This window comes from Delphinus delphis, chromosome 7 (assembly GCF_949987515.2).
Source record: "Delphinus delphis chromosome 7, mDelDel1.2, whole genome shotgun sequence".
NCBI lineage: Eukaryota > Metazoa > Chordata > Mammalia > Artiodactyla > Delphinidae > Delphinus > Delphinus delphis.
The window spans coordinates 39,279,535-39,304,787 of record NC_082689.1 but is presented as its reverse complement, the minus strand read 5'-3'; the positions used below and the strand labels follow the sequence as shown (position 1 = coordinate 39,304,787).

The 25,253-nt window shown below is 36.4% G+C and overlaps 1 protein-coding gene across 1 annotated transcript in view; it reads right to left on the bottom strand.

Annotated features, from left to right (window-relative positions):
* Positions 1 to 25,253, bottom strand: part of DNAH7 (dynein axonemal heavy chain 7) — a 246,619-nt gene that overhangs the window by 37,517 nt on the left and 183,849 nt on the right. The window contains exons 48-55 of the mRNA XM_060016382.1: positions 22,566 to 22,756; positions 18,320 to 18,453; positions 17,253 to 17,588; positions 10,923 to 11,049; positions 9,805 to 9,999; positions 8,216 to 8,308; positions 2,198 to 2,374; positions 1,308 to 1,469 (exon numbers count right to left, since the gene is read on the bottom strand). Of these exons, the coding sequence (XP_059872365.1) occupies positions 1,308 to 1,469; positions 2,198 to 2,374; positions 8,216 to 8,308; positions 9,805 to 9,999; positions 10,923 to 11,049; positions 17,253 to 17,588; positions 18,320 to 18,453; positions 22,566 to 22,756 (1,415 nt within the window). The remainder of the gene's footprint in view (positions 1 to 1,307; positions 1,470 to 2,197; positions 2,375 to 8,215; positions 8,309 to 9,804; positions 10,000 to 10,922; positions 11,050 to 17,252; positions 17,589 to 18,319; positions 18,454 to 22,565; positions 22,757 to 25,253) is intronic.

Sequence of the window (25,253 nt, the reverse complement as noted above, 5' to 3'; positions counted from 1 at the left end):
CCTCCTACTAGCTGCCCTATGCCCAGTGACTTAGGTAGCATAACTCATGGGACTTTGGGCCAAGTTCACCATCCACTGGGGACAGCTCTTCCCTCTTGGATGACTCTCTAATGGGTATACGATACAATTCAACAGGTCATGAGAACAGCCTAGAGACAGAGGAACCGTGAGGAAACAGGCACAAATACAAAGTCTCGAATATAAGGCCCGAAGTTTGAGAAGATGTTAGTAAGGCAAAAAATATTAAAGAATAGTTTTGCAGATAGAAATAACATCTATCATGGAAGCCTACATTCTTGAGAAAGTGTGCTCTCCCAATGAAAGTGAAAGAAGGTCAAATGGCTAGAGCACGGAAGTCAAGATGGGAAGTGGCCAGAGACGAAACCCGAGAGGCAGGCGAAAGTCAAATGAAGAAGCCATGATGGGGGCATGAACTTTGTCTTCATGCAGTGGGAAGCCATTGAAAGGCTTTATTCATTCACCAGCTCAGGAAAGATTTATTGATTATGTCCCATGAGCCAGGCACTCTTCAAGGTGCCAGAGGTAAACCGGAGAATAAAACAGCACTTACATTTTAGTGGGAGATACAGACAAAACAAAATGGTGACAAGTGGCATAAAGGAAAATATAGTCTGCTCCTTAAAGTGTCAGGTGGATGTCTGGATAGTGCAAGTTATATCAATTTAGTAGCTCGAGGGACTCTGAAGAGAGGGCTAGAGTCACGGGTAATTACGTGGAATCCATTGCCAGGTTTTCTGTTTATTCAGTTGAGCTACGTGGGACTTTCTTCCTGGAATTTCTGCCCACAAAAATAGGGAAGTACCGTGACCCACTGCAAGGAGGGTGGGAGGAGTGCTCTTTTGGTTTCAGATTCATCCTCTGTGGCAGCGTCACTAGCTAAGTGGGTGAGAAGCATAATTAAAGCAAAGTTACATCCTGAAGCCTTTTGGTTTAGAGGGGCCACACTAATTTCCCCCTGCAGAGCTTTCTTTGTTGTTTTTGGTCCACTGCTGTAAAAAGTAAATTGGTTTCTGTCTACCCTGTGGTTTATTCCTATCTTTGAGGCTGCTCCTCTGATTAAGGATATTTCTGACCCACGGGATGAGCCCTTGCCTCTAGTAGGAGAGATTCGGCAAGGCCTGGCCATGTGCTGTCCTCTAGTTCCCAGTGTGAACCCATCTCCCCTATAACCCAGCTATCCTGAAACCCTCAAATTACAGGACAGGAATGGAGTTACTTAGATGGCATGTACATCACTAATTCTACTGGGGAACTATGATCTCATAAAAATAAGCTTGCGTTTTTACCTCGCAAACTTTCTCGAGGGTTGGCATCCAAGAGGTGGCAAGGTGACAATTCTGAAGAACAACCCATGTTCCTTCTTTGACAGCTTTTTCTAACATCTTCATAGCTATGGGTCCTTGGCCTTGACCAAGAGATAAAGACCTGAGTTTTGATGCTCCACATCCCTGTGTACAAGAATAGTGAAGATGTTATTTTCAATCACATTTTAAAGAAGAATCAATATTATCATCACAGGAAATGTTAATATTAAATATATTAAAATTTAATCATGCAGCATCCCTCAAAGGTTCTAGGGCACATACAGCCCTAGAAACCTCTTACTGGTTAAGAAGCCAATAAACAGACAAAAAGCAAGCCAGTTCATGAAGGAAACAGTCATGGTAATAAATGAAAAATTCTGTAGAGTCTTTGATTGTTGAGATAAGGGACGGGAAAAAATTAAGAAGACTTTAATATGAGGAGGAGATGAAAGAGCCCAGCTATCAAGCAGCAACTCCTAAAATTCAAAGCTGAAAAGAAAACTATGAATAGACAGATGAATTTGCCCCAGTTTCCTCCAGATCTCTGAATAATTATATCTTAACTAATTTGGTTACTGCATAAAGTTCAGAGGAAAAAAATCCATTAGCCCCTAATTTCTATTCAAGTTTATTTAAGGAACTCTGTGGGAATGTCTGTCTAGAATTCATTTCTCCTATATCCTGATTCATCTACAGCTTCCAGATATGGTGTCTGTGACCCCCTGGTCTATTTCTAGGGCAGTTACCACCTGAATGCCACTTTGGAAGAGGCCTTGAGTTATGGGAGCAGTATAAGAGAAGGCCCTGTCTGAATGTCCACAGGTTACTGACACAAGCAGGTCAGCAGGAAAAAAAATAGACGTTTAAGGTACCTGGTCATCGGCAAATTTTAGAAGGGCAGCCATGGGATCTGCTCCAGGAGAGAGCACGAAAATCAGTGGTGCGCAGCAGTTACTATCCGCAAATGCCTTGGATAGATCAAACGGGGGTGGTTCAATGAATGCACGTCCCAGTCTGTTGTTTATAAATTCTTGCAGCATTGGAATAATCTAGAAAGGGACAAGAATATGTTTGAAGGAATATTCAAAATCTGCCTAAAACCTTAAAACTTCACATTCAAAGGTGTTTTATAACAAAGGACCTTACATTCGCTTTGGTATTTATAAATGTTGGTAAAGAGTCAAAGGCATCACTTTATACAGTTGTCTTTTAGATAGAAAGAAACTATACATTATTGAATTAATAAAAGGTGGGTGGTTAGTGACACCAGAATTCAAAGGCATTTTTCTTCCTTTTAGTGAGCATTCAACATATCCTAGATGAAGAATATAAAAAACCTTAATTCTTTACTTAAGTTTTAAGTAAAACTTGACCATGTTCCAAAGTCCACAACTCAGAAGTAGAAATTCTAGTGTGATTTATACAATCCTATACCACAAAGGTCGATACAGCTGAAAAAAGAAAGAAAAGGAAAAGCACCGTGAAAGAGAAGCCATACTCCCGAGAAACAGGCGAAACTACGTCGTGTAAACTTTCTGAGAATACGCCCGTGCATTTTCTGGGAGCGTGTTTGAGAAAGAGCAGAACTTTGGGGCTTGGGGGTCCCTGTCAGGCACTGCTGTGGGAGCAGACTTGTAGAAAGCAGTATGGCTGAGGTACAGCCTCAGGTACATCATTCCTTCTTTCTGATGAAGGGTCTACACCACTCATCTCTGGGTGATGGCTTAGGTGTGTGCCAAGCAAGTAATAAAGGTATGTTTAATGAACCAGTATCCCTGTATCTAGCTTAACAAATTATGAAAGCATCCCAGGAAGAGAAGTAATGAAGTGACAAGAGCACAAAGAATTTTTCGAAAGCTTCAGAACCTCTCTGACTGGACACCTACTTATATCTGAGGATGGAATTGTGTGTAACACACAACACTCCAAATTAGGACAGCAATTCCACCACCCCACAACTTTTCTGAACTTAAAGCGAATTGCAGGAGCAATTTGCAGATACCAAGAATCTCAAAAAGGGGGTCTCCTCTGGAGAAAGTTACAAACATTGCCAAATTTTAACAGTGCATTCTCCAGAACCTCTATCCACACAAGGTTTGTAAGTAAAACTCATTGACTTGTCACAATACTTTAAAAAGAGTGTCAATCCTGGTATGGATGTGTGTATGTGTATATGTGTGTGTGTGTGTGTGAGAGAGAGAGAGAGAGAGAGAGAGAGAGAGAGAGAGAGAGAGAGAGAGAGAGAGAGAGGAGAAAGAGAGACAGACTGACTGAGGGTGTGAGGGTCTGGAGCTGAGAAACAGTGAAGAAATACCTGTACTTAAATTTTTTAATCCCTCCACAACAGATTCATTCAAATATGGAAAGGTATAAATAGCCAAGTTGGGGAACCAACCTAAATGTCATGGACAGATGAGGGGATAAAGGAGATGTGGCATATATACACAGTGAAATACTATTCAGCCATAAAAAAGAATGAAACAATGCCATCTGCAGCAACATGCATGGACCCAGAGATTGTCATACTAAGTGAAGTAAGTCAGAAAGAGAAAGACAAATACCATATTATATCACTTATATGTGGACTCTAAAATGTGACACAAATGAACCTATCTGTGAAACAGACTCACAGACACACAAAACAACCTTATGGTTACCAAAGGGGAAAGGAGGTAGGGGAGGGATAAATTAAGAGTTTGGGATTAGCAGATACACACTACTATATAAAAAATAAACAACAAAGTCCTACTGTATAGCACAGGGAACTACATTGAATACCCTGTAATAAACCATAATGGAAAAGAATCTGAAAAAGAATATATATATGCATATATATATACATATATATAACTGAATCACTTTGCTGTACACCAGAAATTAACACAATATTGTAAATCAACTGTATGTCATTAAAAATAATTAAAAACTATGGAAAGGTATAGAAAGGTAATAACACATGTATAAGTGCCACGTTGGCATGGATCTACCTAACAAGATTACTCATATATTGTTCCTGCACAATAAATATCTACTGAACAAATGAATGAATAAATTAGGATGCTCCCTTTTGTGAAGGTGGGATTCTAATTACGGAAATTCTAAACAAAAATTACAGAATAATAAATTCATCTATACATCAAGTTTCATTTCTTGATAAGTTATTTCATGTTTCAGATATTTTGAATGGGCACAGATATCAAGCTTATGGCAGAAAACTAAAAATATCCTAACTGCCTGTCTCAGGCCTTGTCCTTGCCCTTTTCCCTATTATTCTTTTCCTGTGGCTGTCTTTTCTCACTAGATTAAAAACAACAACAACAATTAGCAAAGGAAAACTAAATGGTTTTTTAATAGCCTCTCTCCTCTCAAGGCTAACTTCTTCACTAAATTATAATTTTACAAACACAACGAAAGCACATGGCTTTTAAGTGCGTGGTTTCACTTTTAGGACGTTTGAGTTCTAAACGGCCCCTCTTCTGTGAGTGTTTCAGGCTGGCAGCGCCCACGGCGCTTATGCAAACATGGCTGGTGGAAACTGATTCTTAATGTTAGCGCCAGAGAACCCAGTTAGGGGTGCCTGCGTGAGGGTGGGCACAAGTTTCATTGTTTCATTTTTAATGTTAAAACTGAATAAGACCTGCTTGCTCCCAAGACTGAACAGTAACTCCTGAAGCAAGCTATTCAGTTTGGAAGGCGATGGAATTGGGTTTGCTTCTGCAATCTGATTATGCCAGCATCAGGTTTATACAATAAAATCTGTCAGTAACAAAAATTATAGACTAATTCAGGCAGTCATCTTCCCAAAGGCAGAAAAGAAGTTTGTGGTCACCTATGTATGTTCTTCTGTGTCTTGCAAGTTCCTATGGGATTTATCTGAGGTCAGAGAAACATATTAACTTATATTTGACAAGTTTCTTATTGAAAGCTGATTAATTTGCTTTTTGTTTACTGTCCAGAAGGAGAGAACTGTGGCCAGAAGCTCTTCATTTTGTAAATGGGCTCAAAACATTCCACACCTCCGTATTTATCCATCTGATATGCTTTTGTCAATAAAACACTATAAACTATTAAATTCTGTGGAAGGTGCAAACCCATCTCATTTCTCCTACTGGTGATTCAGTGAGCATCTGTTACATTTTTCCAAACTAGAGCATTAGATAACCTGGCATCTGTGGCTTCTTACCATGGGATGGAGTTGGTTTTGAAGGGAGAGCAGTAGAAAGGAGACAGAAAAAATTGTGCTGACAAATAACATATACTGTAAACTAGAGATCAAACAATTGCTGATCTTCCTAGGGGTGATACACTCATGACTTAGAGATGGCAAAGAAATAATATCTATGTAGTACTAGCCCAGTTATTAGCCTCATACAGCACTGTTCCTTTCTCTGGCATGCTAATACCATTTTGCTTTGGAAAATCATTCTTTTAAAAGCATAATAGTCATATATTAATTTTAAATACATAGATTCTAACGTCAACGATTTACCACTAGAAATTAAAGTACCTGGCAACAGCAAGATTGAAGGATTTGAGGTTGCTAGTAATATAAGAGCATACTAATAATCATTTCTATATTAAGGATTACGGGTGAGATAGTATAGATAATGGTAACTAGTTAATCACTTAGGATAAATTGAATTATGCTGTAGTAGCAAACGATTTCCAGACCTCAGCGGTTTAACACAACAAAAGCTTATTTCTTGTCCCAGCAAAGTCATCTGGGTGTCCAGGCAACAAACTCTCCCTGTGCTGGCTCAGCACTGCAGCCTGTTTATGGCACTTAAATATCCACACGTGATTCCACAGTTTTGGTGGCGGGGGGGAGGGCCCTGGAGAATCTCACACTGGTAGTGAGATGCTTCTGCCCTAACACTTCTGCTCACATCTTACTGGCCAAAGCAAGGTTTATGGCCACAATGCCCCCACCTCGAGTGTACTCAGGAGAGGAGAACCAGAAATACTGGTGAGTAGCGTTAATGTCTACATTCATCCACCAATCCAAAAAAAAACTCTAGAGGAGATATGGAAACGTATAAGAAAAAGTTATAAGACAAGGTGCTGAAGTATTGTGCAGAGTAGGCAAGAGAAGTATGAAACCTTAAGTTTAACCTCAATTGATTGAAAAACAAAAAGATACAAACAAAAATTCCTCAGCTTGAATATCTAATTCCCCAGCTCCCTCGAATACACTTTAAAAAGAGAGTGACTGTGGAAAGTAATATTGGATCTGTTTGGTAGCTCAACATATTTTCAGATTAAAATGTCCAATTTTTAAAAACAAACTGGGGAAAAGATATTTATAGATGAAACTGCTGCAATTAGGAAACGGTTCATTAATCACTTCTAATTAAACAATATAAAACATGAACAGAAACTTCTTTGTTTATCAAATATTGAGGGGAGAAGGTCAATGGTACATGCAGAGTCATTTAGCAGAACAGTCTTTAGCTTAGAAAACAAAGTAAAAACCTTTGAAAATTTTAATAAAAGGTTTTAAAGGAAGAAGCCGTATTCGGCAAGAGTTTGAAGCATTTCATATTCTTCCATATTTAATAGTTGAAGTGAAAACTTCTGATGCTTAACGCTAAAGTTCCAGTGAAAATTCATTCTTAAAAGGGCCACCAAGGGGGAGATGTTTCATCAGTTTAATAATGATCCTCAACAACGGGAGGTACTTCCAGCATCTAAGAGCTGGGCAGCATTATGACGTTCAGGGGCCCTTGCCACTTCGCGGGTCCCTTCTTCCATAAATAAATATAAAAAATTGTATTTTACAACTATTTTGGTATAATTACAAATATAATACAGACGGATTTATTTTCTCATTTTAAATGAAATTAAAACATTTTCATGAACCCCTAAGAGTATCATGGGCCCTAGGCCCTGTGCCTAACCAATGCTTTGGCCCTGGCTAAGGCCACACTGCCAAGTCAAGCAAGAATGACATGTGTTTATCGAACAGACCATGGCTTACAGAGGAAAGAATGCTGCTACCCTATATTATCACTGATGTGCAGAAAAACTTAAAAAAAAAAATACACGGCTTTCACCATCTAAGCTCTGCTTTTTCTGTTGTTGTTAGAATGGAAGTATTGTATTATATTCCTTGGCAACTCAAATTCTGAATACAGTAAATTTTGAAATAATTATGTATACTTTTACTCAAGCAGTAACAGTGGACAATTAGAATATTTTGTTCAATTTATTTTTCCCACACTCCTAATGTCTACATTTTCTCAGAGTATGTAGATATCTCTGTGGGTATGGGTCTTTACAATTAAGTGAACAGTTGTTTTTTTAAATGGAATTTAATAATACAAATGAGGATGTCAATGAGTACTGCAATTTGTTGATATGACAGGTCAGCTGATTCACTGGTTATATAATTTATTATTTAAAGAAATGAAAATTAATAGTATTGACATTTTCCTTTGTAGTTAGCAGTGATGAATGTCTTAATATTCTACTAGCTTTCCAAAAGCCAACAAAAAGCCATGTACAGCATAGCATTTGAGGAGCCAGAAAGTCTAGTAAATCAGCTTCATGTAAACCACATTGACTAATTTCATCGAAACAGTAAGAATAAAAATGAGATTACTGCATGTAAAGGAAGTAGATTGTGAGGAATTGGGGAAGCATATAATAAAAGGAAGAATCATAACATAAATAAAACTATAAAATACATCTGGTGAGTTACTAATTTAGTGTGGTTTTAATAAATATACACTTTTTGAAAAATGGCTGCATTAGAAGGAAGTGGGGTTATTTCCCCCAGGCTCCTTTACGTCCCCCATGACCCATGATTACATAAGGAAACACGTGTTTGGCTGGACTGTGGAGAGAGGAGGGACTGGACTCACTGAGCTGCTTTCAAAGACCACATTTACCTTGTCCGGTCTCAGGCAACGAACGATAAGCATCCTTTGAAACTGACTCGCTTTATCTTCCCAAACGTCAGGAAAAACCTCATGATGTGGCTCCTAAAATGACAGTGGATATAACTCAATGCTATTTGGAAGACTACTTAAAAGAAAAAAACCCCCCAAAAACAGTATTTTGACTTTTAAATCGAGTTTTAATTTCATATAATGACTAAATGAAATCAAGAATGCTAATGTAAATTTTATTAGGTTGGGCAAAGTTATGAAATAAGATACAAAAAGAAAATTTAAAATGCCACTAAAAACAACAAAACTAAGACATGAATTAAGCAGGTAAATGTCAATATGAATATTAATCAATAGCACAAAATGATCCCTGTTATTAAAAAAATAAATGTGCATTAGATTTCCCCATTATTTCTCCAAAGGCATTTAAAAAACCTACCAACTACTCTCATTATCTATTTATAAAAAAACCCATTTATTGCAAAAGAAGGAAGAAGGATATGTGTTATTTCTTATTTTGAAGAATTTTTGGTATCTTTTTTAGAAAGGGATATTTGAGAATGTGTATATCAAAGAAGAAGTCAAAAGAGTGCTATTAAAAATATGCAAGAAGAGAGGTATCAAGATTCCAGGAGGAGGAGTAAACATGGAAAAAAAGACACCTGCACCTTTGAAACGTTTAGGAAGGCTATGTAGTATCTCAGATCAGAAATCTCCATGCTTTATCATAGGGAAATTTCTATTTAAATTAGAATCAACTATACACAAAAACATATTTGCCTCTGGGAAATGTAGTTTTGTTACTAACTAGGAGCGATCCAAAAGAGATCCAGTCCAAAATATTTAAATTCAGGTGTAGACACAATCTCAGTATCATGTATAATACAACAAACAGGTCACCAAAGAAAAAGTGTTCTCCACGCATCTGGCTCTTTTTCCCCTCCACCCTCCCCTGCAACAGAACTGTTGCATATTAAACCCAAGGAAAGCAGAATGTCCAGAGAGTAGAAACAATAGAAAAAATTAACTGGGAATCATCAAAATATTAGCCCTTGTACTAAAAGAAAAGTGAGGGAAGGCAACAATTCCTACGTATTCTAGAAGGGAAACTGAGTATCATGGTATATGTTAGCTATCTCCAATTAGCAAGATAGGGTCTCATGAAAATTATTTGAGAACTATTAGCTTTTCCCTTTCATCAAATGACACAAATATTTATTAGTTTGTGTCCTGTATTCAGAAAATCTAAACAATATGTGTTTTATAAAATTTTAACTCATCTGCCATTATGATTGCCAAGGTACAAGTTGATAATAAATAAAAAACCTGGCATGGAAATTCAAAAAGAGTACTTTTAAGGACCATGCAGCTTTTTTGCATCTCTATATATTTCAAGGAATTTGAATAGAAGTGCAAACAGAACCACCAATTTTGAAGGTGGGGATAGTTTAATCGAAGCACTGATTTTAATATTTGATTAGTTTAAAGCTTACTTAAATCTTGTTTTTATTCAAAGATAAGAGTAAATTGTTTGACATTATTTTCTCCATTTAAAAACTCTGAAATAAGCAAGAGGGATAAAAACATACCAAACTATCATATACTTTTTTCCACCCATCCTTTAAGTGCAAAAACTCCCTACGAATGGTTTTGAAGGCAGGCAACTCGTCTAGTCGACATATTTCATCCCAAGATTTTTGAGGAAGCCACGTACAAGGGTTGGCATGAGGATTATCCAGTCCAATGCCACCAGTTAGCAGAAATCTCCACTCAGCTTTATTAATCTTTGGAAAACAAAGTAGCATGAAGAGTCAGAAGTGAGTTCATCATATACATAGTAAACTTACAACCATTTAAAAAGAATTGACTATTTGATTTTTAAGCTTCAGGTATGGTCCCCATAAAATTCTATAGTTACTGGTATAGCGCAGTATTTATTCATAAGAAACCAGTGTATCCATTATAACCAGTTTTCAAAATAGTTCCATTTTAGATAGGTATTTTTGATAATTTTCCTCCAGAATTACTGATCTAAAAATGGAAATCTGAATTTATTCTTTTTGAATATATGCTTTCCTAAATGACTTCTTATAGTTTTATTGGCTCTAAAAATTGTTGAGAGGCAATCTGCTATGTTTTCAATTATTTTCCATAAAACATAATGAGGTACTGCTATGAAATTTTTGCAAGAAATGCAAAAATAAAGCTTCTACTCCTTCAGAGTTCAACTAATACATTGCCATATGAAATCAATAAATCTTAAACACATAATATAGTGAATTTATACACCTCTCTTCTAGTCTTAAAGTGCTTCCTATGTTTTAATAGATTTGAAACATAGCAAAAATTAATGAATGGTATCGTTAAGCCCAATGGTTAGATTTGACGAACTTGCAAAAGTTTCTAAAAATACTGCCATTTATACTATTACTTGGAGTACATATATCAATATATTTAATTTATATGCATACTTATATAAGATTCTGATACAAACTATTTTAAACTAAAACATACAAAAATTTAAGCAGTAATAGTTATATAATGAACTCTGCTTAATTTATTTTTCACCTCTGTGAAATTCAATCTAGTTGTGATGCCTTAACTATAATTAACTATTTACCATCCTTTTATATATATTCCCACACAATTTCATAAATTAATGAATTCACGTTAATATTTTTTCCCTACAAATTAAAACAATACTGACCAAACGCTCATGTATCATCAGATTTACAGTTAGACAAAAGGAAAAGAGTAGTTTATCCTTTTCAAAGAGGGATCGGCAGACGTTAACATAAAGGGAATAAGTGAAGTGATCCTTGAGAATTTGAAGCCTAAGGGTCAACAGAAAGAAAAGTAAATAAATAAAAATGCATTATCCTTTAAGAAAAAATGCTCTTGGGGAAACCTATTATAAACCATTTAGATGTGTGCTCTTCTAATAAGCTTTCTGGTCAATTACTCCCCAAACAAATCAAGGATCCTTATTAACTGGGGGCACCAATTTGAGAGCTACACAATGTAGAAACATTTCAGTAGAACTGCATTTTTACTGTTGACTGATTTTTTAAAAAACTTAATCTTCCTTTTGGAAAAAAGTCAATGCACAGTATATTAATCTATTACATTTAACAGTTTTTGGTCTATTTCTAACTATAAAACATTCCTTGGGGTAAAACTGGATTTCTTTATTCCATAAACACTTCCAAATGTTCTATATTATATATTAAATGAACAGACTGAAGTTAATAGCTCCTTTATTAAATTAACATTAAGTTTAGTAGTGTGTTACTCTGCTCATAAATCCATAAAAACCAGAGAAATCACAAAACTTGATAAACTACATTTTTATTTACCACATAGACAAGACACAGGAATGTGAATAATCACAATATTTGCAACTAACAACTTCCTAGTAAGTGCTAACATGTGTGATCTGTATCCATAATAATTCTTAACATGAATATAGCACTTTAAGCATTTTCACTAATCTCATGAGGGGTAAACTACCACTGAGACAAAAGTTTTAAAAATATTTGTATTACATAGGTTATACTAGTTATAATAGAAATAAAGTTAGCTGAAAACATTTGTAGTAAGCTAATGATTTACATAGATTAATGACCTAAATTATCTAAAGGATAAAGCATCTAAAGGGAAAATTAGCATAGTTTATGATTAAACAAAATTACATTGGTGTTTCTTAATGTGCCTAGAAAAAAAAAATATCTAGCAGTATAACCATATCTTGGTTATTTCCAGACTGATATCCTAAGCTGTAGATCATCCCTGCTCTAGTTTCTTCCTTACCTCCCTATTTCTTTAACTATTTTACCCCCGGCAGCATTCCCATAGAAAGAATTACAACAAATTGATATATTTTATTTCTAATTGAGAATTCTGAAAAAGGCTTGGTAGAGAAGTCCTTGAAGCTAGTTGCTGAGATACAGTTGAATTCTTCGAAAATTCAAAATAATAATACAATTCCTGTCCCCATTTTTATGCTAATAGATGGTCTTTTCACACTTGGCATTTAATTTCTCTCGTGTAACAGTACAATTAATATAGGGTGACTCAAATTTGGTCTCTCTAGAATTAAATAATTTCTGCATTTTAAGACAAATTTCCTCTTGTAGAGAGGAAGATAGAAAGGAAAATTATAAGGGTCAATCATACTAGAAATTCAAGTTCATTTTCATTAAATGCCAATAAAAATATATTTATTTTTAAATAAATAGTTTATTTAAATATTTCTAAATACTTAAATATCAAGTATTTAAAATATTTTATTAAAATGTCAATTAAAATATTTTAATAATCTGTTACAGTATAAAAGAGGATAAAAATTATTATTTTCAATGCTGAGGTGCGGCACAGTGTTGTAAGACAGTCATGCTCCTCTGATGGAACTGTACATTTGAATAACCTTACAGGAAAGGAATTTATATCAGGAGTCTGAAAGAAATGAACAACTGTGTCCTAATTTTGGGATTCAGCCAAAGGAAATAATCAAATGTGGACATTTGTATTTATTGCAGTGTTATTCATAATACAAAAGCTGGACACTACTTGAAAGTCTTACAGTAAGAAAATTATAAAGAAAATTATAGTGCATTCATTAAAAGGTATATTGTACAGCTACTAAAAATTATATTTCAGAAGAGTATTTAATAACATGGGAAAATTATCTTGACAGAAGTAGAAGGAAAAGAAAAAACTCTGTATGCACCGGCATGTGTGATCTTACATGTATTATTGAGAGAGAGAGACAGAGACAGAGACTGATTTCAGTTTGGTTCCTGTAACAAAGCTATATTCTAGTCAGATTTTTGTTCCTGTGCTTATTTTTTTGCTAGTTATTTATTTTGCTATAATAAGTTCTGATGCATTAAAAATTTTATAAAAGATGATCCCGATTATTATGGCTATTTCATAGTACATACCATAGTAGTTATAACATAAATTTAGTTATAACATATGTTTGGTATTATTAAATAATAATTATTACGAATAATAACTATCAGAAGACAAACAAAAATGAAATATTTTTATCTCTGAGTAAAAGGAAATTAGAGATAATTTTAGACCAATATTAAGATTCTCAAACAATTTAGTACTCTGGTGTATAGTCACATGCTTTCTATGCCTTTGTTATAGATATAATTCAATAGTTGCCCAGAGAACACGGGTTACCTAATTTTTTTTGTTTTTTCCCCCAGCTATATTGAGGTATGATTGACAAGTAAAAATTGTACATATTTAACAGGTTACCTGATGTTTATCAATGATTGACAAAAAACGATTTCTATGAGAACTCTATCTTTAATTTCTGCATGACAGCTAGCTTCTTACTATTTACTTAAAAAAAAAAAAAAAGGAAGATTAAGCAGGACTCCTAAAAGAGTCTCCCTTGCTGTAGCCACTTCGGAATTCTGTTTGGCAATATTTATTAATCATATTTTTTGAAATTAATTTATTTTCTTTCTTTTTTTTTTTTTGGCTGCATTGGGTCTTCGTTGCTGTGCGCAGGCTTTTCTCTAGTTGCGGTGAGCGGGAGCTACTCTTCGTGGCGGTGCACAAGCTTCTCATTGCGTTGGCTTCTCTTGTTGCAGAGCATGGGCTCTAGGTGTGTGGGCTTCAGTAGTTGTGGCTCACGGGCTCTAGAGCGCAGGCTCAATAGTTGTGGCGCACGGGCTTAGTTGCTACGTGGCGTGTGGGATCTTCCCGGACCATGGCTTGAACCCATGTCCCCTGCATTGGCAGGTGGATTCTTAGCCATTGCGCCACCAGGGAAGCCTGGCGATATTTATTAAAATGGAAAATATGCATACCCTGTGATCATCAATTGTGTTCCTGTATATATACCTACCATACATGTGTACATACAATACCCACGTACAAGAGTGTACAAGACAGCAAAAATTCATAATAGCCCTAAACTGGAAGCCACCCAAATGTCCTCAACAGTAGAGTGAATGAATAATTTGTGGTATAGTGAAAGGACAAATAAAAATAAGAGGTTTACTTTTTTTACACTGAAAATGTTAAAAAGAGATTTCCCTCTCCTCCTTCTTCTTAGAGAATTTACGTTTGAAAAGTTAAAATTATACATACTTTCTTGACTCTTTGAAATGTGTATAAATTCTTGTGAAAACTAGGCAGGCTTTTGGTCAACTTTATGACCCAGGAATGTCCTTCTCAAAGACCTGAGAGCCATCTTCATGGGCACCTGCCTCCTCATTGCAAAACTACCTCTTGTGATAAAGATAAGACATTTGCTTTTCCTCTGGATGAAGCCAGTTTGCTAACTCAGTTGGTAAAGTCAGGAGAAGATTTCTGTCTTTGCAGTCTCGTAGTGGATTGCCGGTCGACGCGGATCACATTCTGGTTTAATAATTATTCAATAAAAAACTGCTTTCTTTCTCTACTACTTTGTGGAGAAAACTTCTGGATTGGGAGATTTGCTTTTACACTTGCCCAACAATAATGAGCACAGGGAATGCGACTTAACAATGAAACTGAATAAACCACTGCTTTGCACTGTGCAAAACAACACAAATTTCACAATGTGAAGTGCAAGATGCCAGACAAAAAAGAGCACAGGCCATGCGATTCCTTTTATATGACGTTCTAAAACAGGCAACACTCATCTCTAGTGTTGAAAGTCAGGACAGTGATTACCTTGGGGGATGGGTTATAGTGATTAGAAGGGGACACAGAGTGGTTTCTGGGCTATTGATGACGTTCTATGCCTTGACCTGGCTGCTAGGTACACAGGTGTGCTCACTTAGGAAAATTTATCGAGCAAATACTTCTGACTTCTGCATGTTTCTGTAAGAATATTAATAACTTCAATCAAAGTTTTCAAATGCATTTTTTTCTATTTACTCTTTGGTCCCAGAATTATATTTTTAAGATCACTTTAGTCATAAATATGATTTTCATTGTTTCTACATTAAAGGATTTTTAACTAAAAATAAAAAGGCACATTTTGTTTTCTGGATTTCAGTCAACTCTTACATCTGGGGAAAAGAATTTTATTTCCTATAAATCGTAAGGGGCTATATCATAGTTATGAAGAAGCAGATGTCATATTTGTGGCTGAGTCCTAATTTAATATAATGAGGTAATAAAGGAACCAATAACTATTTTTAAAGCATAAAATTGTCCTAATTTTTAAATCTTGTACACAAAATATGTCTTTAAGAGACAAAGCAAAGAAAGTTTCTTCCCTAGACTCTAGGACATACCTTGATTTTAAACTAATTTAAATGACAGCATTCTGGTGACCTTGTTTTGTTTTGTTTTGTTTTAATAAATTTACTTATTTAATTTATTTATTTTTGGCTGTGCTGGGTCTTCATTGCTGCATGCAGGCTTTCTCTAGTTGCGGCGCGTGGGGGCTACTCTTCGTGGTGGTGCGCGGGCTTCTCATCGCGGTGGCTTCTCTTTTTGTGGAGCACAGGCTCTAGGCGAGTGGGCTTCAGTAGTTGTGGCTCCCGGGCTCTAGAGCACAAGCTCAGTAGTTGTGGCGCACGGGCTTAGTTGCTCCACGGCATGTGGGATCTTCCCGGACCAGGGCTCGAACCCGTGTCCCCTGCACTGGCAGGCGATTCTTAACCACTGCGCCACCAGGGAAGCCCAGTGATTTTGTTTTAACCAAGGTAGAAGTTAAGAACTGCAGTGAAAAGCAGAACAGCACGTACTATGTTGCTCCATGTGATTAGCTCTGTGATAAGTTCTAGGTTCTAGGAATATTAAAAAAAAAAAAATCCTCGCCTCAGGGAATTCAGGATCTAGTGTGAAAACCAGACATGCATGTTGAAGTGAATAATGCAAAGGGCTGGGAACTTTTCTAAGAAAGGTCACTTAAATTTTTGTTTTCTGTACTCATTAATCCTTGCTAACCTTGAAAATGTCAGATACTGGAAGAAATAGAGAAATAAACTAAACATTTTCAAATATCATAATATAAAAAGAAACTTTAAACTCTACCATCATGCATTCCTTCTGTAAAGATACCCTCTTCTTCCCTTTCTTTTCTTTCTCATGGGCAGACATTTGAAAAACTGTTTGTTAAGCCAAGTGCCAATCCAACAGCTTCATTAGCCTCATATCCAGGTTTGTAAAACAATGAATGATACTAACCCAAAATTGCTCAGTCTAAGAACATTTAAAATTTAGCAAAATTCTACCATGATAAATGAAGGAATTCAATTTAGATTTCAAGAGATGAGCATTTTGGATTTCTAAAAGATAATTCTTAACTGTGGGTGATAAGCAGTAAATCAAGTTTCTTTTATGGGTATGAACAGTTAGGAAACTGAAGTATCTTGCTTCGTATTGATTGATAAAGTTATAAAGGGCAAAGGTTGCAATTATTTGTTCGAGAAGTAATTTAATGTTAGACTCTATTAAAAACATGTTTTAATACCAACTAAAATTTATCTCACTGACAACAAATAAAATGAAATGAAAATTTCATGAAATGAAATTTTATTCTCTCAGAGACTTACTATTAAGTAGGTCTTAGTTCCATTACTTACTGCAATAGCCAACAGTAAAATAAGGTATTTTATATAAATAAGAATAACAAAATCACAAGATTATTTTTCAAAAACGCTGTTATCTGACAAATTTTATACATGTGTATATCAAAATGTGAATATGTAACTTTTCGAATGCAAGCTTAGAGAGGTTAAGAGTCATATCTTTTAGGGGGACTACCTCCGCCTTCCACACCTCCCATCACAAATAACTTTTGCAAATGATACACAGAAGTAAATATTTCCTCCTTTTAGAATTACATTATAATCCCATTATCTATTTAAACAAAGTCCTGGCAGACTGAATTTGGTCACATCTGTTCAATTTATAACCCTCAGATTTATTTCTGGTACAATCATTAATCAAGTTCACTCTAGCTATGTGGCTGTAAGGTGCACACCACTCTTAAACAACAATGAAGGCCACCGATTACTATTTATTTCTCATGCATTAGCTACTATTAGTATTAATTAGTATTGTTTTTACGTACCTTTTTGACAAAATTTCTGATTTCTCTGAATTTTCAATAGACAGGATGAAAAGGTTAATAAACCAGGTCAGTGAGTATTGGTACATGGGATCGATGTTAGCTAAATCAGCAATAGAAAAAAACAGGATGGAGGAATGAATGGCAATAGGTCGATAGCCCATGCGGGTGGCATCAATCTTTTTCTCCGTCTCTTCCGCTACTTCCTGCTTTTGAGAAATCTCATTAGCCAAAGCCTTGGAGGAAGATAATATCTTAATGGCAGTTTCATCTTCTAATATATTGCCTTCCGAAGATGAAAGAACTTCTAAAATCTTGTCTTCTATTTCTTTTAACTGCCTGGAATAAAACAATTCTCTCAGAAGAAATCATTAAAAATCACTTCATGTATATGTTCTTTCATAAGAAACAAAGAGCTTGTAACCTTAAGAAATGCATCACATTGTGACAAATATCCAAAACGGTGATGCTGTATAATTAATTTCTTATCTTGCAAAATGTCAAAAAGACAGGCCTTTCTGCTCCACTTCTCTTTCTAATGATCATTTATGTGGTAACTAGAGAGAGAGATGGCAAGCCCATCTACTCTGCCATTAAGAATCTCAGCCCCCAATGAACGGAAAGTATCACTCCATTTATTTTCTGAAATTTTTCATGACTTCTAGAGCATTACCCTTTTTACCTATGATATAGATACTACAAGCAGAAAATGGAATGCAACATATTCATTCAGACTATGCTCCAGTGAAAACAGGTAACCTCAGTTACATAATGAATACTGAAACTTTTGCGCTAAAACTTCATTGAATAGTTGAAAATATATTGCTTTGACTTGTGGCAGGCCTCTGAATTCTTCCAATGCCTAAGAACTTGTATGTAAAAATATACTCTGCAATGCAATTTTCCAAATTAACATAGAGACTCTGTAATACCATATATTTTCCACTTAAGTCTTTCCATTCAATGCACCTATTAAACCTAACAAAGTAGATCTTTAAAATGTACTTTAATTGATTCTAAGTGATCTTGAAACAAGTAAGAATAATTCTGTGTTTTATAACATTTAAAACCTTTTGTTTTCAGCTCCTTGTAATATCAAGGCTTGCTTTTCTTCTTCAAGGTCTGGCCTTTCTCGTGCCACCACAATTCCCAAAAGCTGATCTTGCATTCCCTCTGAAGTGATCATGAAGTTTAATAGTGTCACCTGTAAATGAAAGAGTACACAACAATTGCATCATTATTTCTGTTGAGAAAGCCTCAATAGAGAAAGCCTCTGCTTACACACTTCAAATTCTGATCTTAAAACTGACTCTATTTACCATGGTAGTATGTGTGAAAAGTGGAATTTGTAGAGATGGTGATTAAGGGTATAGGCAAACTGGATTGTTGGATTAAAAACCCACTGAAGTTTCTCATGGTCATAAATGTAATACTTCAGAGGGTTTTGTTTGGTGATCAATTTATTCTTATTTCAAATTGGTCCAATTTCTGACTACCTTTTAATCCCCAAATCAATTAGAATCAGGCTGGAGGCCATCCTTCATATTGGCTGGACTAGCTGACTTATGTTTTAAGGATCCCAGTGGTGTCAAAAAGCAAAGGAGATCTTACAAAGCGATGAGAGAAAAAAGAACAATTACTTGTCATAAGTATATACAGTATTCACAATATGACAATCATATTACGTATTATAACGATATATACAATAATATAATCATATTACAACATAGCATATATTATGTTGCATTATATCATCATATTAAAACATGATACTCAGCCACTACTATGAACTAAGGAATATACAGTTCGACAGTGTCCATCAAGATGCAGTCTGCTAACCCTGCTTCATCCCGGTGCCTAACGGCTCTTACAGGCAGGTCTCACCCTGTTGCCCACAACTTAAAATACTACCCCTCTGAGAGTCCGCCTGCCGATGCAGGGGACACGGGTTTGTGCCCCGGCCCGGGAAGATCCCACATGCCGCGGAGCGGCTGGGACCGTGAGCCATGGCCGCTGAGCCTGCGTGTCTGGAGCCTGTGCTCCGCAACGGGAGAGGCCGCAACAGTGAGAGGCCCGCGTACTGCAAAAAAAAAAAAAAAAAAAAAAAAAAAAAACAAAACTCCCCCTCCTGAGTCTTTCCCATAAGTGGGAAAGTAATCATGCTTAGGTCTCTCTTTTTAAAAAGCAAAAAACAAATCATCCACACAATCCCTTTCAGCTACTGAACCATCTCCCTTTGTGCCTTCATAACTATATAACTGAAAATGTTACTTGTATATGCTTTCTGTCTCTGCCTCATTTCATTCCTCAGCCCTCTACAATCTGCTCTCACTCCTGCCTCCACATACCTATCAATACACACAGCAATAAACTGCAGAAACTTTCTGGCTCTGGTCACCAATGAACCGATAAACACCCGACCTTGGCTTAAGCTGACCTCCCCCGCCCACCTGCTTTTTTAAGCCTCTATTTTGCAGTCTGCCTGCCCTCACGTCTTGAATTAAGGTCTGCACCTATGTCTTGAGCATCACTTCCCATTCCTCCCCCATTCCTCCCTTTCACGTGCCTTTCACTGTAGCTAAGCTGAACTGATTGTGAAATCTCAGACACACACTATGAAACATCTGCACGTGCTTCAGCCCTGACTGACGAATGGGAGAACTTGGGTCTCCCCATCTTCCCTGGTAAGAGAATATTTCCTCTTCGTGAATGGGGTAACTTTGTTTGTGTGAGAAATTTCCTACCTGTGGTCAGGAAGTATGAAACAGCTCCTTGCTGTACCCTTGTGAAGGCAACACCCTCCTCTGCCCAAACCCAGGCACCTTCTCCATGGTGGTGTCCTCGGGTTAAACCGTTCCCCCTGGCTTGCCCCATGGCAGGCCTTGGATGCCACTAAATGTGATTACATAGGCATAATCATAAATTTATATGGAATAATAAGCAACAATTCTTGAAACTGAGCAATTAAAAATGACTCAGTGTTGTTATGCAATTCTCTACTGCTCTGGCCTTTATTCATGGGAAAATTATCATTAATGTTTTCAAGACATTTTTCCTGTTGGCATGAGAAACCAAGTGCACAGGTTACACTCGCTTTACTCTCCAAACCATTGTCACGGTGCTTAGGGAAATGTATGTTTTACAACCTTTACCTCAGGCACAAAGAGGTATTCATTCATAGTCCATTAATGTTAGATGTTCTGAGATCAAGATTTTGCAAATCCAGCCATTTGCTCACAAATAAACATTTAAAATCATACAAATATGATTTCATAATTTTATTTTCATTTAGACTCAAAAGAACTATAGCAGCACAATACCATCCCTTGGGTACTTTTGAAAGCAAAAGGTACATAAAAGATCCTAAAAATAAGATCAAGAGGAAATATTTTAATTTGTAAATGAAGGCAAGTAACCGCCTCACTATGTTTTCTAATCCCTGTTTAATCAATCCCAGCAATTAAAAATAATGAAGCAATAAGACATTCTAGGGATCTAAAGGATTTCAATACTGAATCATAAAATAGTTTCCTCTCCACGGTGGTTGATTTATGACTTCTACTATAACTAGTTATTAGTGTACATAAATTAGTATTTATGTCATTTGTGATATTTTCATAAATTTTAATGAAAAGTAAAAAAGGTTTTCCATGCGATTTATTAAAAATTTTTTTGGTAACGCAGCTTTGGGATTTATTTTCTTTTATATGTCATTCTTTTTCACATATATTTAAAAGTTAAATAATAGTACTAATAGTTAACTCTCATAACACTATTGCTGGGCCTTACTGTCAGCATTTTACATAGATTATTTAGTCTTCACATCACTCTATGAGATAGACATTTATTATTCCCATTTTATAGACTAGGGAACTGAGGCACAGAGAGGTTAAATAACATGGCCAAAGTCACACAACTGGCAAGTGACAGAGCTGGGATTTGAACCAAGGGAGTCTGGCTCTAGAATCCATGCTCTTAACTACTAGCAGATACTGCCTCTCCTAATAGGTGAACACATGACCCAATTTTTAGGTGTTTAGAAAACATGTTTATTTTAATTAACTGAAAACAGTCGCTATAAGAATGTTCATATTTTAACACCGTGTCTTTCAAACTAAGCTCAAGGGTCACCCCACCTTCCTCCAGTCTTCCTGACTTCCCTAAAGGTCCAGTCTAAAGTGTGTCCCCTATGTCTTCTGAGTTCCTCTATGTCTTCCTAGTCATAAATACTGTCACTTGACATACAGCTTATTTACAGTGTAAGCCTCTCGAGAGCAGGGACCATGAGTATTCACCTTGGAGGGTAGGAATTATGTCATCTTAGTGCCTCCTCTGTCTCTACAGAGAGATGCCCATGTTAATTTAAATATTTCTAATAAAGGACAGTATTTGGACCCTCTGGATAAATCTTACCTCTATATGTTTCTTTCAAAATCTGAATATTTCTTAATGTTCCCTCCTCCTAGCTTCTATAAATGAAAACTATACTTCCCTTCCTCATTCACTCATTCTAAAAACATTTATCAAACATTTATCAAGTGCCAACCAGGGCTAAGAATTGGGAATAAAAAATGGACTAACCTCCAGAAGCTTGGTTACAAGTCAACGTCTCAAGTCATTTTATGAACTAACTTTACTTTTTATTTATTTATTTTTTTTGCGGTACGCGGGCCTCTCACTGCTGTGGCCTCCCCCATTGCGGAGTACAGACTCCGGACGCACAGGCTCAGCGGCCATGGCTCACGGGCCCAGCCGCTCCGCGGCACGTGGGATATTCCCGGACCGGGGCACGAACCCGTGTCCCCTGCATCGGCAGGCGGACTCGCAACCACTGTGCCACCAGGGAAGCCCTAACTTTACTTTTTAAAGGAATTTTTAGTATTTTAAAAGAACGAGTGATCTAAAACAGTTCCTTTAAGTAACTATATAAAATCAGATAGCAGCAACCTTATTCTGAGAAAGAAGAATGGAGTTCTGTTCCTGAATTCCCATTCTAAGAATTAGCATATTATCATTTATTACAAAGGAAAAATGTGCATATATGTCATCTATTTTTAACAATGCAAATCTAAGAATAATATCACTTGCAGAAATTAGATTCTCATGGTCTTTTTTCACTGCATACTGAAGGCTCCGTTATTACTTGCATGCACATACAAAAGCAACATTTGGAAATTATTATAGCAATTTCAGGAAATGCCAAACAAGGACAAAATCCATTTTACTTAGGAAGACCTGTTTTTCTCATGGCTCAGGAGGAAAATTCAGCCATTAATTGTAAAATCTGGTAAAGAAACATTTGTTTTAGATACTGGCCTTTACTGAAGTTTCAGGAAGATAATGAGGATTTCTTAGCTTGGTAGTAATATAGAAGCGGAAGTCTGGTGAATACTCAATGGTAGAGTCCCCAAGTCGGATACAGGTACTCCCACCCTGCTTAAAGGTCTGTTTTAGTAGAAGAGGTTCCAGGATTGGATCTAGTTCTTCTCCAACATTTTCTAGCAACACTGGAATAAAGTCAGAAAAATATTTCATGTTATTTTAAATACTGACTGTAAACCTTCAACCCTCCAAATCCTTTCAGCCTTCTAAATTGCTGTTTCTAGTTACACATAAAACTATTTTTGTCTTCTGAGTATAAAGAAATGATGCCATACCATCATGAAAAATTCCACAAATGACAAATGCCGGAGAGAGTGTGGAGAAAAGGGAACCCTCCTTGTAAACTGGTGCTGCAGCCACTATGGAGAACAGTATGCAGGTTCCTCAAAAAACTAAAAATAGAGTTGCCATATGATCCTGCAATCCCACTCCTGGGCATATATCCAGAGAAAACTCTTAATTTGGAAAGACACATGCACCCCATCGTTCACTGCAGCACTATTTACAATAGCCAAGACATGGAAACAACCTAAATTGTCCATCAACAGATGAATGGATAAAGGTGTGGTACATATACACAATGAAATACTACTCAGCCCTAAAAAGTGAAATGCCACTTGCAGCAACATGCGTGGACCTAGAGATTATCATGCTAAGTGAAGTAAGTCAGAAAGACAAATACCGTATGATATCACTTATATGTGGAATCTAAAATATGACACAAATGAACTTATCTACGAAACAGAAACAGACTCATAGACATAGAGAACAGACTTGTGGTTGCCAGTGGGGAGGTGGGTGGGGAGGGATGGATTGGGAGTTTGGGATTAGCAGATGCAAACTGGTATGTATAGAATGGATAAACCACAAGGTCCTACTGCATAGCACAGGGAACCATTATATTCAATATCCTGCGATAAACCATAATGGAAAAGAACGTGAAAAAGAATGTGTGTGTAGATATATATCTGAATCACCTGGCTGTATAGTAGAAATTAACACAACCTTGTAAATCAACCATACTTCAATAAAATAAATTTTAAAAATAAATAAATAAAATAAAATGGGTAATTGCCAAAAGAAATAATTTTAAAAAGAAATGATGCCATAAAAATAAATGGATGTATGTGGAAAGGGCTTCATTGGTGGGGCTATCTGGTCATCCTGTCTGCTTCCATAGTCTTAGTCAGAGTGCTACTCAGGACTCCCCCGCTCCCGGCTCTGGGATTCACTATATGCCTAAGTATGATGGCAGTGAGGTATAAGACACCAGAGAAAAAGCATTTCTAGTTGTAGTTATTTAAACGGTTATTATATTTTTTAATTACAAAAGTAACTCACACTTACTGTAGAACATGTGGAAAATATAGAGAAAAAATAAAGAAGTGTTGAATTAATTAAACAAGGAGGCCATTAGACTGAGACAGCTGTAAGGTGTGGTAGCTTACATAAGTAAACCAAAATTTAAGCCTGTAAATGCCTCAAGATTATGAAATCAAAACTCGAAGGACAACCAATCACAAGCAGCCAAACAGGCTTTAAACTGTAGTCAAATAGTTTCCTTTCTTTGCTTCCTTACTTTTTCTGTACAGTATACATCTTTCCCCAGCTCCTGTCGGAGGGACGCTCCTTATCACTTTTGGTTTGGCACCGCCTGGTTTAAATGGATTTTTGCTCAAACTCTCAAAATTTTTGATATGCCTCACTTTCAACAGATGAAACTGAAAAACAACCTCTAGTCATATTTTCTTAATCTTTCCCTCCCCAAAATATTTTACATAATTTATTCATAGTATATATAACTTGATAGAAAAATGACATAAAACTACATATGAATTTAAATATCTTTCTTTTCAGTATTTTTTATTATTTTTTTTGCAGTACACGGGCCTCTCACTGTTGTGGCCTCTCCCGTTGTGGAGCTCAGGCTCCGGATGCGCAGACTCAGCGGCCATGGCTCACGGGCCTAGCCGCTCCGCGGCATGTGGGATCTTCCCGGACCAGGGCATGAACCCGTGTCCCCTGCGTCAGCTGGCGGACTCTCAACCACTGCGCCACCCGGGAAGCCCAGTATTTTTTATTTATCTTTTTCTATACACAGTTGAGACTAAACAATATATCTAATTTCATATCCTAATTATTTTGTTTGACATTATAGCATAAATATTTTCCCATGTTACTAAAAAAAAACAATAAACATGCTTTTAATTACTGCATAATAGTCTATAATATTAATGTTCTCTCATTTTTAACCAATACTCCATTATTAGATATTTGGATTGTTTCCTGTTCTCAAGATTATAGGTAGCACCGTCTACAAAATCTTTGTGTTATACAGTATTTTCTTATGATAGCATTCTAGAAAGGGAATCCCAGATCAAAGACCAGTGACATTGCTAAGGTACTTGATACATTTGCCAAATTGAAGTCTTACATTTTGGTGTTTGGGGTGCTACCATAGCCAAACTCGAATCATGGCATTTTGTAGGAGTCCCTCAAGGGACGGGATGTGCCCTCTGGATGGGAAATCAGCAGCTCAGGGCATTGGGATGACAGGTATTTGGATCTCTGTTGCAGCACTTCTTCCCACAGGTTACTCCTGGCTAAATAAAGTCCTAAAAT